The following is a 13,065-nucleotide window of genomic DNA, read 5'->3' on the forward strand; positions in this document are numbered from 1 at the left end:
GTTTATGTTTTGAAACAAACCTGAATGAAAGCTTTTGTTATGTCACACCACACAAAAACACATTTATTGACTTGTTCAAAAGGTCGACTCAGTTTTGATTGGTTGTATTGCATCAGCCCTGTCAATGCACAATTTTAAAAGTGTTTGTGTTTCCCTGTTATTATCTTTAGAGATGGCTCCAGTTAGTATCAATCAAGATTCACAAGTGAAATAATTATATAACAAAGTCTGTGTATGTTTTTTAGTTCTTACAATAGGATGTACACAATGTGGATACCTCCTAGAGTTACATCGAACTGCCTAGCTGTTACTTATTATGCATCTAATTGGAATTTTGTCACACACATTATACCAGGACTTTCAACATCTTCTGGCCAAATGACTAACACATTAACTGTGTCCTCAGTCGGTCTGACCACCCGGTGGTGAAGATGCTGAGAAAACACCAGTACCGGATTTACAACAGGCTCTACCCCATTGTCTGTAAAGGCCTCCCCCGGAGTCCCTCCCTGCTGCTGAGGCCTTCTCGCAGCACTCACAACCTGCTTCATCCAGGTAGGGCCAGAGCCAGGTGTTTGTGAGGTGGGTTGATTAGGAAAAGACTGGGTTCACATTTATCTTGTTTATTTTCTCAGCTTCTGTATATTTTTGTTCTGTGGCAGCTAGTTTGGTAATATAATAAATATTTTGAAACATCAGAAAAAGCTGCCATCTGAGCGGAAACAAAAAACAGAATTTTTGCAGCTACATCGTCAGCTATCCTTATCAGACCTACAGCTGAGCAACAGTTTTTAATTGTTGTAGATGAGCTTGAGAGCCCTGGCTTAACAACACCGGATGGTTGCTCAATCTCTTGAAGCCCTCTCCTATCACATCAACCCCAACGTGCAAAGGGACTCAGTAGATCATGGCTAGTTAATCACAAATTCAATCGGGCCACATTTTAAAACCAGGACATGGAGACGGGCCGGACATTTTCTCACGAGTTGGCGTGGGTATAAATAGGGTTTTATTGACACACTCATTGATACTCCTTGTTGGTTCAGTTCTTTGAGTACTCTTCTCAGTTATTTTTCAGTACTAAATAATTGCCTTTTAAAAAATACATTATATTAGAAAAGATTTATTTTATTATAACTAAATGTTTTTAGAGCAGCAGCAGGATTTACAACAGTAAAGTCACTAATATCTCACTGGAAACAAATCTAAAAAGTCAGTAAAGTAAGTGTGTTGTATGTGGAGTGGAGACGCTCTTATTTCTTTATTAGAAAATGTACATTTGTCTTGGAGAGGATCCCCAAACCCCTTCACCTCTGCTGCTTCAACTCCATCATAGGGGAAAAACTGACCCCCAAATTATACCCCTCTCTGGCTGTCAGAACTGGAAAACTAAGAAGAACTACTGTTTAACAATCTTAAACAGACTGATTGGTGTGTTCTCATCTCTGTTCCACTTCCCATGGTGAACAAAGTCACATCAGGCTGTTGTTGTTTTCCTTTATCCTCCTAAAGGAATAACTGATATAATTGCCTTCCTCCTAGAGGGTGGAATTTCTGTTGTGGTAGTCTGGAGATGTTTTCTGGTACGGACATGGATACTGAGACCAGCAGTATTAAATTTTCCTCTATTGGTGTCATTGTTCAGCAAAAATACATGTATGATGTAAAGGTTGCTCTTTGTGAAATTTGTCCCACCCCTCCTCCACTGTAATTGGATAGCTGGGTTAAAAGTTACAGTGATGAGCATATCGTTTTACCCAAAGTAGAAACATTTTCAATCGGTGACCAGGAAAATGGCAGGGGAGCAGCACCCGTATTAGACACTCTGCGCCTCGTCACCTTTTTATGTACAGTCTATGCTCGTCATGCTGCTGTTGCAGCATAGTGTAAATGCGCGGTGCTCCTAACATTAAAAATTTTCTGGCCCCAGGGGAAAAAAAATTAGGTGGACACAGCTCTTTATGATCTGAATACATCTCCGACATTGACAGCGTTGTTAAGAAAATAGGCTAACTCAGAGTTAAATGGAATGCATTAGTTTCGGATTGAATCAGGAATCTTCTCTGTTGGGAAATGCCGGCAACAATCTAACATGATCTTGTTTTGATTCAGAGAGAGAGAGTGTTATATTCTTTCTGTGCACCATTTGATATCTGTAGCAAATGGGATGGCAGGCCATCAAATAATTGTGGGATGGCCTGAGATATTTATCTCTGGACCAAAGTGTTGGACCAACTGACATTGCCACCCCTAAAAGAATGCACGTGATACTGTTGTAATGGCCATGCATAGCTAAAGGTTAAATCACTAGTGATCACTATCACTACATTAGCATTAATACATTTGTTTACGTGAAAATGTTGTTGATCACACAGAGACCCAGAGGAAACCAACCAGGACTGTGAGTAGTAGCATTGGCGGCAACAGCTACAGCACCGGCTCTTCCCCCTCACTCTCTCGCGAACTCCACACCAACTATGACGATGAGGATGGGGAGGAGCCTAACGCACTGACGGTGGATCGGGAGAACTCATTTGAAGATCTGGAGCAGTTCCTGACCCAGCTGGACTGGGCCCCGCCTCACGGCAGCACAGATGACACCTGCTCAGATTTAGAGCTGACCTTTGATTCCTCGATGCAGCTGGAGCAGGACGAGGGACACCAGGAGCTGGAGATGAGAGCGCTGAGAGAGCACCTGAAGGCCATTGTCAAAGACATTCACATTGCTATCGGTGAGCACGATGGTAGAGGATGGAATGTGTTTGTGTTGCATAGAAGGCATCTTACCATGTTGATTTTGAATAGCAACAATTTCCTTTTACTGTTAAAAATGTTGGCTGAATTTTTACTTATACAATCAGTGTAAATGTTGTTTGATATTGATGTTAGGGATGTTCTTTTATGTTTCAGATCAACTTCTGTCACTGTGTTTGCTATCGTTTGAGTGTTTAAACACAGCCAGCTCAAAAGACCTGTGCCTCGCCTGCATAGAGGAAGCCTTCTTCACGCCCCTGTGGAGTGCCCTTGTGGCTCTTTTCAGGTAGTGCAGCCTAAATCCTTGTGACCTGAAACATGTCTTCATACTTTAAAGTGTTAAACACGGAATTTTTCTTACTGCTGTTGCATACCAAATATGCCGTTCACACTACACAACTTGCCGTCTTGTCATGGGAGTCTTGCAGTCGCTGTGGCGTTCACACTACGTGACTGATCAGTGACAGGGGGTCACACACTACACGAGCTGACAGCGACTCTGTCACCCGACACTGGTCTCCAAACCACATTTGTCAAGAGAACACACGTGAAATGTGAAACAGGAAATGACGCGAACCTACACATGAAACAGCTGTTGTTTGTTATTACAAAGAACGAAAGAAATGGAATAGAAATGATAAAAACAAAGAATCTGGGTGAAAGGCTGGATTAGCACACGCAGGTAGCAGGGATTGTCTGAGCTACAGAGAGAGCTGGAGGGGAGTATAAAGTGTTTTGCCTGTTCTGCCAGCTGCCTGCTCTCATTGGCTGGATGTGGTTGTCGAGTCGGCCGAGTCTTTCAGATATTTGGCATGCTAGATATCCGGCTGACATCGGCGATGTGTCGGGAAGCCGTTTTGATGCATCGTGGAGTAGTTCACACATAACGACTGGCAGCAAATTGGGCTAAAAATCGTGTAGTGTGAACTAGACTTTATTTGAAGAGCTTGATTTGATGGTTGAGCAACTCTGCAAGAGCAATGTTGACTATTAATAAATGTTGAGAATTGTTATGCCAAAAGCCCAATGTTGGTTTACCAAGACATTTTAGAGAAACACAATTCTGACCAATAAGAAAAATATGAAATAACGCACTGAAGGAACTAGTTTTTTCTTGCTGGATTAATAATGTAACAGTCAGTTACACTAGTAGGCAACATTTAGAGTTAGTAACATTTTAAAGTAAGGTGTACTGAGGTGTACAGGATCTCAGATAAGTGAGTGCACCCCTCATATTTTTGTAAATATTTGATTATATCTTTTCATGTGACAACATTGAAGATCATGTGCAGACACGTGCCTGGTCTTATTTGTTCTGTCATGGAAATTCATTGGTCAAAATGTGTATGAACCCTGGACAAGCTGTACACTCACTACTTTACATTGTAACAAAGCGTCATTTCTTCAGTGTTGTCACGTGAACAGATATAATCAAATATTTACAAAATAAATGTGAGTGCACAAACTGCATCCTTCAAAATGAGCAGAAAGTTGCGGCCCGTCCTGTGTTGTACACGGGCTCTTAGCTCTTTTTAGTCTTTTATTAGTTTTCCTATCAAACTAAAAAACAAACTGTGGTGCCTTCTAAATAAATTTTTACTGAACTAATTGCGTTGTCAACTCAAAACAAACTTATTTCAAAATAAAAATGACCAAAACCGTCTTGGTTAGACTTTCCACTGTTCCAGCAATCACCAACTCAGGTTGAATTAATTCAGAGTTGGATGTGAAAATATTCTGTCTCGACACGCTGTTAGGCTTCTCTGGTGTCCGACCTCCCTCTCGAATTGAATGTTGATTAATAGTTTGACTCAAAATATAATCTGAAACACAACTGAACTAATTCATAAATGCAAAAAATGTCAGGATCAGGCGGCCTGTAAATTCCTGTTCGCTTTTATATATATAAAAAAAAAAGGCATTTAATACGATTTATTAAGGTTTTGCATGAGTTGGTTCCTAGAAATACAGTGTGTTCTCTCAATGACCAGCATGTGGCAGTACTACTCTAGGTATGTCAGCCTATTTCAAGCTCTTCTGTTGCTGGTTTGATTCTCATTAAACTCAAATAGTCTTTAGAATTTTCAGTAATGTTGCCAAGTTAATAATATGACCATTGCTGACTACTAAATGTACATGTACACATTATCATCGACATATTTCATTACCATTTGCAAATTGGTCAAGCCTTTTTCTGTATTTCCTACACTCAAAGAGAAACTCTTGGTTTGAGCAAGTGGCATGAATACTGATTTGTTCTGTCACAGGGCCATCAGATATCAATATCATCAAGTTACATAAGGGACAAATGACTAATGTGTTCACTGCATCGCCATGAAACAAAGAATTGCTTTTAGTTGTTATTTTGTTTGGAAAATTGAAACACTGTCTTCCTCTCACTGGTTGGATTCAGGAATCAGAATTTTAGGTGTGAACCCGTCCTAAGAAATATTGATAGGGTAGATGTGTTTACAGTGTTACATTTTTCTGCAGGCAGTCCCCAACTTGAATTGATATAGATTTAGAAGATCTTTTTTTCTGTCACACTCCCATTTGGAAGCCAGAAGGAGGAGCCGCTGTGAATCTCACTGCGGGCGGCTAAGTCGGTTGTTATCTTGGCAGTGCCGGTCTCTTGCTATTCTAAAAATGGGCAAAGAGGTAGAGCTGAAGCAGGCTGAATGAAGCATGGCTGCTGAACCACCTAGTGGCTAGCCACCTGAGAGGACACCCACCTGTCACTCAAAGCTGCCCACCCTTGACCCTTCGCTAAGCCACGCCCTGAATACTCAGCTGACCAATCGCAGCGCAGTATAGGACTTGCGCTAGTCACTTTCCAAAACCTAAAATAAATCCAGAAAAATGTTGGCGGTGGATTGTCCCTACTGTAAAGTTAGTTAGCTTATGCCAGCTAACTTCCTACTGAATGTAACGTAATAAAGCCCTACTGTTCTGCTTTTTAATGATTGTAATAATGAACAGAGGCCCACCCAGCTGTACAGGAACAGTGTTGATACTTAATATCGTTGTCTTTTGTCTCAATCGTTGGGGGATGTGGTGGTTCACTTGTACTGTGTAATCGGTAAGTTTTGGCTTCTTCTATCTTACATTTTTTTTCACGTCAGTTTGACAGCCTAAATATTTGTGCTTTTTCTAGCACATTTGACAATATTTCTCCGGGGAATGCAATAATAGACAGTAACTAAGGGGAGCGGGGCTTAGCGAAGGGTGAATTATGTATAACTTCAAGATTTAATTTAAACTGGTAAGTTATATAAAAACTCACCTCCATATAGTTGTCATAAAGGGGGAAATTGGCTTTTGACTCTCATTTTGGAGGCAGCCTCAAGTGGCCATTCGATAAACTGCTGTTTTTGGTACTTCCACATTGGCTTCATTTTTCAGCCCCAGAGGTTGTCGCTTGGCGTACGCTGTGTTATTACCCCGAGTAATATTGACTTATTAACTTGCCGAGTTTTTTTTTTTTCTTCCTTGTCAAATTTTTGACGAGCTTGGCGAACTGAGAGAAATGCTCCTATTGTAATGTAATTTTATAAAAATGGTATTGAAAAAAGCATTGCTCAGGAACTGGTATGGATCAAATTATTTAACAATATTCAGCCCTATTCACTCCATAATTTACCCCCTGGTCATATGCAGTGTCTCTGCAGCCCCTAATTTAAGAACTACTGACCTAACAACAAGTGGGAGGCTCATACAATCTCCCGCTCCCATTTCCATCCTCCACTGTACAGGGACACTGACCAACAAATCCGAGTTGCTAGTGGAGCCACAAGGACAGTAGTTATGTTGGAACAAACAGAAAAGCCACTCAAGATTAGACCCCTGCACCACCAATTAAATGTCCTTTTGATCAAATGTCTATTGATGTTTTTTTTATTTTATTGTGCTAAAGTTTTGGAGTGCGTGACTGATCTTTTTTTAAGTTAATTGGTCAGTGACTGCAACTTCATTGCATATACCATTCTTCCAAAATGCCTGTTGGTGTGCCTCACTTACAAACATCCATTGTTAAAATGTTTCCCCTGTCTGGGTTTTCAATCTGACTTTTTTTTTTTTTTTTTTCTCAGAAAAGTCCACAGGGAAAGGGAGCAGGCCTTTGAGACAAGTATGACGCTGTACCGGGATGCTTCACCTGGAGATGTTGGTGTTCCCTTGAAACTGTTCCCCCAAGACCCTGGCGCATTGCAAGGTTCCTTCCCCTATGAATCTGCTGTTCAGGAGCTTAAGCTTCTCATTACAGACTGCTGTCCACAGAGGAAGTTGGAATGTATTGGTGAGTCAGATTTATTCTTCTCCCCAAAACGTGGACTTTCAGGACCGATGGCTTCTCTTGTACTGTACTAATTCATAAAAATACATTTGAATTATAATTTAAATTAAAGCATTGTCTGCGACAACTATTTGACACGTCTCTTTCTCTGAGTAAATGCAAGGTTTGTAGTCTAGCAGAAGGCAATGGTGAAAACAAACAGTTTTAAGTCTGGATTTGAAAGATGTGGAGCAAATCTCAAATCTGCTGGAAGTTTATTCCAGCTATTTGCTGTACAGTAGTTGAATGCTGCTTCAAAATGTTTTGTTTTGACTCTGGGGACAGTCAACCTGAGGCCTTTGAAGGGTTCATCTTATAAAAACATTTTTAGTGATGTATTTTGATCCTAAATCATTTTAGTGACTTAGCCGATTAAGTTTTTTTTTTTTTTTTTTACTGACTTGATGTGGCTGTTGAAATTTAAGTCCATAATACACCAAGATTTCTGGATTGTTTTTTGGTTTTCAAAGACAGTTTGGTTTTACACTGCCAGTTCTGGAAAGCCGTGTATTCACTCAAAGTAGCTTCTGAACTTTTTAATTCCCCTATTAATTGTTGGGAGGGGTCCAATGATGAATGATTCCTTATGTAATTTGTCTATTGTGTTTTTAAAGATTCAGTGAAATCCTGCATTAGCAGTTCTGATCTCACTGCGATTATCATTGAATCTACATGTACAATGACTTTGGTAGCTTTTGGTTATTTCCTGAGTGATGTCACTGACCATCTCATCTGGGAAGCAGTATGTTATAATCGGCTTACGACATATGTCCCTGATAGCAGAATCTCCCGCAATAATAGTGTCCGGTTCGGAAGCTTGCTGTGACAGGTACCCATGTCCGGCTTGACTGCTTGAGCAAATCCAGTTCCTTAGGTCTCGTGGTCAGTCTCTTTTCACTCTTCTGCAAGTGTACATGCAGGTGACGTTTGTGCAGGTGATGTTTTGAAGTGAATCCGCAGACGTACCTGACCCCAATGTTAGCATACAGTTTTAACTAATGGTCTGTAGCGTTCCCATACAGTGGATCTAAATGTCATGGGAGGATCCTCCAGTATGTTCCTCATTCAGAGGCAGCGACACTACATAAACTTGACCTGGCCAAGCTGACTAGCATGCTGCAACTGAGAGACAACTGGTACACTACCAAAACTTTCTGGGTAAAAAAACGTACTAAGGTTCGTCTAGACTTATTTAAACTATTTTGACAGTAATTGTTTGGGTCCCAGGTCCCAACATGTGCATTTTAAAATCACCCATAATTTCAATAGACCAGTCAGTATGTTGTACAAAAGTGTTTTTTTTTTGTAATCTGTTGCAATTACCCTCAAACAAATGGGGTCAAAACTATAATCTCCTCCGTAAGAAGTTATTGCTACAATGTAAAGTAGTGTGTACAGCTTGTATAACGGTGTAAATTTGCTTTCCCCTCAAAATAACACATCTCACAGCCATTGTCGAAACTGCTGGCAACAAAAGTGAGGACACCCCTAAGTGAAAGTATCCAAATATTTACAAAAATGTGAGGGGCGTACTTACTTTTGTGTGTGTCGATCCGTCAATTGTCATGCATCCTTCTACATTATCTGTCTGAAACACTTTTCCGTTACATTAGGTAGGCATACACAACAGTTTTAGAATGAGATATTTAAAATAAACCTATGTGCTGCAGAGTGAGAGGTTTATTTGAAGAAGGCTTATATTGGAGACAGACCTTTAATTTCCATGTTACATACTGTATATTGTCATATTTATTATTAAACCTCCCCTTATTAAAAACTTTTCAGATCTGCTTTTGTTATTTTTGTTATTGCATTGTGCAACACTCAAGCTCAACATTTCCAGTATGTTAGTGTAAATAGCATGATTGTTGAATTTATTCATTTGAAGCAATGAAAATGTAAATTATTCTTGGTTGGGGTGCACATTTATATAAATATTTAGGCCTGGCCTTTATTTTTGACCAGGCTACTGCTATGTTTCGTTACAGTTAGGACATTACGGCTGATCTGTGTCTGCGCTGAGGATTACAGGTGTCTTCATGAGACGGACTCTACACCCAAAACAGCCGCCATGTGAGTAAATGATCAGCTGCAACATGTGTTAATAACTGCAGAAAATATAAAATCACTCACTGAGGGATTTTTACTGGAAAACTGAAACATCAAAATGGTAAAATAAGGCACCTCCATTGTATTAAAGTGATAAAATACGTTAAAGAGCCGTGAAAAGTGTAGAACTGTTGGGAGCAGTTTTCTTGCTGCATTCCTCCTGAAGTACACCTCCATTAAACTCCAGAGTAAGTGCCATTGACTCCATGCTTATGATAGGGAGTGAAAGAGTGTCTGAAAGTCTAGTGAAAGTACCCAAACATCATTTAAGGGCTGTCTGCCTTGGTAACTGTCCTGTCAGGTCTCATCAGTTCTCAGCTAAGCCTGGCACAGCAGGGGCTCTCCTAGGTCTATTACTCCCTATAGGGTGCCTCTCCCTGGCCAGGCCTTAAAGTGGGTCGTCCTGTCTGGGTTTGAAAGAGACCCGTGGGCTTGGGGAAGAGAAGAAAAGAGAATTTTGTAGAATCCACGATGATGCACAGTGAGTCAGACAAATGCTCAGTGGGTTGTAGCACCAATAATGAAGATCATACAGTGTGGAATCATTTAAAATTGTGCTGTGTTGACTAAGTTTGTCTGAAACACATCAAATGGATGGAAGTGTAAATGGAAACAGTTTTTTAATGTGAACCTTCTCGTTGTGGCTTCACATTATCCCAAGAACCACATCCAAGAGAGAAAGCAGTGATGTGTTTATAATAGGGCTGCGTGATTTGGAGAAAAGTCATATTGTGATTATTGTGGACAATATTGTGATTTGTGATATAATGGAACAAATGGTATGAGTCTACTTGCTTGATTATCAATGAAAATGCACAAAATACTGACATTTTAAATTGTGTAGTTCTCACCTCAATGACCATCAGAAGAAATGTTTTTTTTTTTTGTTTTTTTTTTTTGTTTGTTTTGCCACCAGTCCAAAAATTATACAGATTTTTGCCACATTGTAAACAGCAGAGGAACTAGTATAAATGAGTAGTATAATTAGGGCTGTCGCGATAACCTCAAAATTTAAATACTGCGCTATTGGTCAAGCCTACCGTGGAGGATGGCAATCACCACAACAATCGCAATGTTCATACTGTACATTTCAAGGCCTGTTAAATTAATAAATGAGTGCTTCAAAAGTTCCACAACCGTAACGAGCTCGCTGTGCAGTGAGGTGACAGATACACTCTTACTCTGCTATATGGCACCAAATTACTTCATTGACGAAAGATGCTGTAATACCCCATACCGGTAATATGTTGAGTCCTGACATATTGCCGCGGTGGAAATTACTTCACTGCGACAGTATAGTATAATGTATAACATTAAATAAAAGGTAGTGCTGAGCAACGATTTAAAATTTTTAATCGCATGATTTGTAGGTGTAGCGGGGTCGGTGCGTGCGTTCACTCGCGCAGACTTCACTCGGTTAAAATCTTTAAATGACGCTACAAGTCGCGGTGGATATTATACAAGCACAGACCAGGAAACGTTAAAGCAAAATTGAACACAGAGTTGGTTTCGGCCATTTGAGTTGTTTGTTAGGCTGCGTCATTAACAAGCAAGCTGCTCACCTGCTGCCGTGATAACGGAACACCGGGGAGGGGGGGTATGGAAAAAATGACTGCGTAGTCTGCGGAAGCCTCCCTCCACTGGTTGGGTGGGTGATTTGCAGGCTGATCAACATCCCGCCCCTCCTGTGTCCCATGGTTTCACTGGATTTGTATTCAGAGCCAGTGAGCAAGGGACTTTCAAACTAATAATAATAATAAAAACTGGAGTTAATTAATGCGTTAACGTGTCCAGCCCTTATAAAAAGTATAATGTTCAGTTAACAGTGTACTGTAATATATTAATTACTGTATTCATTATAGTTCCTCATAGCATACTATTTTACCACTAGTTGAATATTCCAGCTTTTAATCCTTGTGCAAGAAAAATTCTCTAAATGGGTCTCTAACTACTAACTTGTCAATAATCATATTGTTCAACATTTAAAGATTTTCTGTAGAAAGTCAAACTTTTTTCAGCGTCCCGCCCCATCTAGGCTGTGATTTGTCGGTTGACGAAAAGTGTCTGACAAGCACATTGTGACTATGAAAAGTTGAACATGTTTAGCAACACAGCTAACGTTAAATGGACAGCGAGCCAAACCTTCCTTATCTTCTCCCCTATTTTCTTCTGACAACGCACCGACACACACTGGCATTTCTCTTTCATTTTCTTATGTTTAGAACAATTAGCAGCAGGGCGGGAGGTTACGGTAGGTTGTTGTCTTAAACGTTATTCACACACAGCTCATAAATCCGTTTTTGGGTTTACACATACATACAAAATTATAAATTTAAAAAACACTTTCATTTGCCCCCATTTATCATGAGCTGAACTCAAAGAATGTCTGTATGTACTCAAAAGGCCTATTTCTCTCAAATATTGTGGTTAAGTGCAGTTTATACTTCTGCGTCAAATCAACAGCGTAGCCCCGTACCCTACGGCGTAGCCTGACGTGCACCTCCTCAAAAATGTAACTACACGTCGAGTCAACGCGGACCGTAAGCTCTGATTGGTCGGCTGGATAGCCTCGCAATGCCTCCGAGCTGACAGGAAGTGCCCGTGCATTGAAGTAACTTTTACTAGTGGCCAGAACAGTGGCTGTAACACGGTGAATCATCATATTTGACCGTCAGAACCTGAGGGAAATGACTTGTTTCACTATCAGAATGTGATCTACTCGGTCGATAAAATTTGAAATGGCTATACCAGCCACACGTATACAACTTTACCCCCATTCACATTAGCGGAGGGCTAAACCCGAAGTTAGCCTGCTCGGCCGGCAAAAGTCAACACAGTGTACACTGTAGCGCTACTGCCGACTAGTGTTAGGGGGTATAATTGCAGATTGACGGACACACAGACGCACAAGTATAAATGCCTTGCTGCGTGCGTAGCCTACGGCGTAGCTACGCGCACAGACGCTACACAGGAGTATAAATCGAGCTTTAATGAGCACTTCTTCTTTGCTGAAACAATCCATCCACCTCACAGGTGTGGCATATCAAGATGCTGATCAGGCAGCATGGGTAATGCACAGGTGTGCCTTAGGCTGGCCACAATAAAAGGCCCCTCGAAAATGGGCAGTTCCATCACACAACACAATGCCACAGATGTTGCAAGTTTTGAGGGAGCATGCAATTGGCATGCTGACTGAAGGAATGTCCACCAGAGCTGTATAATCTCGGCAAAGGAGAAGTGCTCACTAACAGAGATTTTGACAGATTTGTGAACAATATTTGAGAGAAACAGGCCTTTTGTCTACATAGAGAAAGTCTTAGATCTTAGAGTCAGCTCATGACGAATGTGGGCAAAACAAAAGTGAGTTTATCATTTTGTTGAGTATCTGTTTTTAGGGACAAGTGCCTGGTGTGGGCAAATATAATAAGCAGAGTGCAGTGCACACACAGCACACGGTATAACGGATGTCTAATTCATTAAATGTACTATTCCTAAAGATTAAACATGACCATTAACTTTAATCTTGTTATTTTCAACAAAGTTTTGTGTTGGAGTTTGTTATTCTAAATTTTGACACCAAGATTAAAAATTTTACAGCAAATGTGTATATATCTGTTCCATCAGTCTAATCTGTTTCTAATAATCGGGATTGGCCCGGGGGAAAAACAGTTCATATCTAGTCTTTTTTTCATACACTCTTGTCCACTAATCCTCTGTTTGTTTGACAATGGCTGAGGCTATGTCTCCTGCTCCATATCTGTCTACTTGTATTGGAGTGGATATGAAGTGATTGGAGACGGCGGAGTAGAAGAGTTGACCTGGCACAATTCTCAAAGCCTTTTACCCCAAAATGTTGTGACATTGAAGGATTT

At 40.5% G+C, this 13,065-nt stretch overlaps 1 protein-coding gene across 1 annotated transcript in view; it reads left to right on the forward strand.

Annotated features, from left to right (window-relative positions):
- Positions 1–13,065, forward strand: part of vps9d1 (VPS9 domain containing 1) — a 39,675-nt gene that overhangs the window by 12,952 nt on the left and 13,658 nt on the right. The window contains exons 10-14 of the mRNA XM_038705761.1: positions 407–555; positions 2,376–2,732; positions 2,911–3,040; positions 6,843–7,048; positions 9,073–9,157. Coding sequence (XP_038561689.1) covers positions 407–555; positions 2,376–2,732; positions 2,911–3,040; positions 6,843–7,048; positions 9,073–9,157 — 927 coding nt within the window. The remainder of the gene's footprint in view (positions 1–406; positions 556–2,375; positions 2,733–2,910; positions 3,041–6,842; positions 7,049–9,072; positions 9,158–13,065) is intronic.

Source organism: Micropterus salmoides, unplaced genomic scaffold (assembly GCF_014851395.1).
Source record: "Micropterus salmoides isolate LMB-PRFRI ecotype aquatic unplaced genomic scaffold, ASM1485139v1 Ms_hic_scaffold_8, whole genome shotgun sequence".
In the NCBI taxonomy this organism is placed as follows: domain Eukaryota; kingdom Metazoa; phylum Chordata; class Actinopteri; order Centrarchiformes; family Centrarchidae; genus Micropterus; species Micropterus salmoides.